The 553-nt window shown below is 67.6% G+C and overlaps 1 protein-coding gene across 1 annotated transcript; it reads right to left on the bottom strand.

Moving 5' to 3' along the window:
- Positions 1–15: 15 nt before the first annotated feature.
- EMIHUDRAFT_255423 (hypothetical protein) lies at positions 16–348 on the bottom strand (the record flags this gene model as incomplete). Its single annotated transcript, XM_005773129.1, has 1 exon — positions 16–348. A coding segment is annotated over one exon (333 nt), but the record flags the coding sequence as incomplete, so codon positions are not given.
- Between the last annotated feature and the right edge of the window lie 205 nt (positions 349–553).

Raw genomic sequence — 553 nt, 5'->3', positions numbered from 1 at the left:
ACACAGCGGGGCGACCGCCCTCTGCAGGTAGGCTTGCCGCTCACTGGCAGTCGCGAGGCCGTCCCACTCGTAGAATGGAACACTGATCACCCTCCAGCCAGCCGCCGCGAGGAGGCGCCGCTTGAGCAGCGTCGGCCCATTGGGTTTGCGCACGCCCCGGCCGTCGGGCAGCAGGAAGTGAAAGGGGCCGTCCACCTCAATCGCGATGCGTGATGAGGGCAGCGCCAGGTCGAGCGAGTAGCCGGTGCGCGGCTCGAGATGCTCCTCCTCAAAGCCGGGCCGGATGGCGGCGAGGGCAGTCGCGACAGAGCGCTGCAAGCCTGACGGCCGAGCTATGGTCGCAATCATGGCGTCGCAGCAAAGCTGGCGTTGGGAGGCGGGGAGGAGCCGCTGCCCGTCTTCGCCTCGCTCAAGAGAGAGCCAGAGCTGCCATTGGTGCAGCTGACGGCGCCCATCGATGCTATAACCCGACGGACCCTCCCCAAGGGAGCCGCTGACCACGCGCAAGCACTCGGCGAACAGCAGCGGGTGGTACTGGTCTGCCGTCGCATAC

This window comes from Emiliania huxleyi (assembly GCF_000372725.1).
Source record: "Emiliania huxleyi CCMP1516 unplaced genomic scaffold EMIHUscaffold_3447, whole genome shotgun sequence".
Lineage (NCBI taxonomy): Eukaryota > Haptophyta > Isochrysidales > Noelaerhabdaceae > Emiliania > Emiliania huxleyi.
Note: the sequence above shows the minus strand (reverse complement) of the source record. Positions and strands in the feature narration are given on the sequence as shown.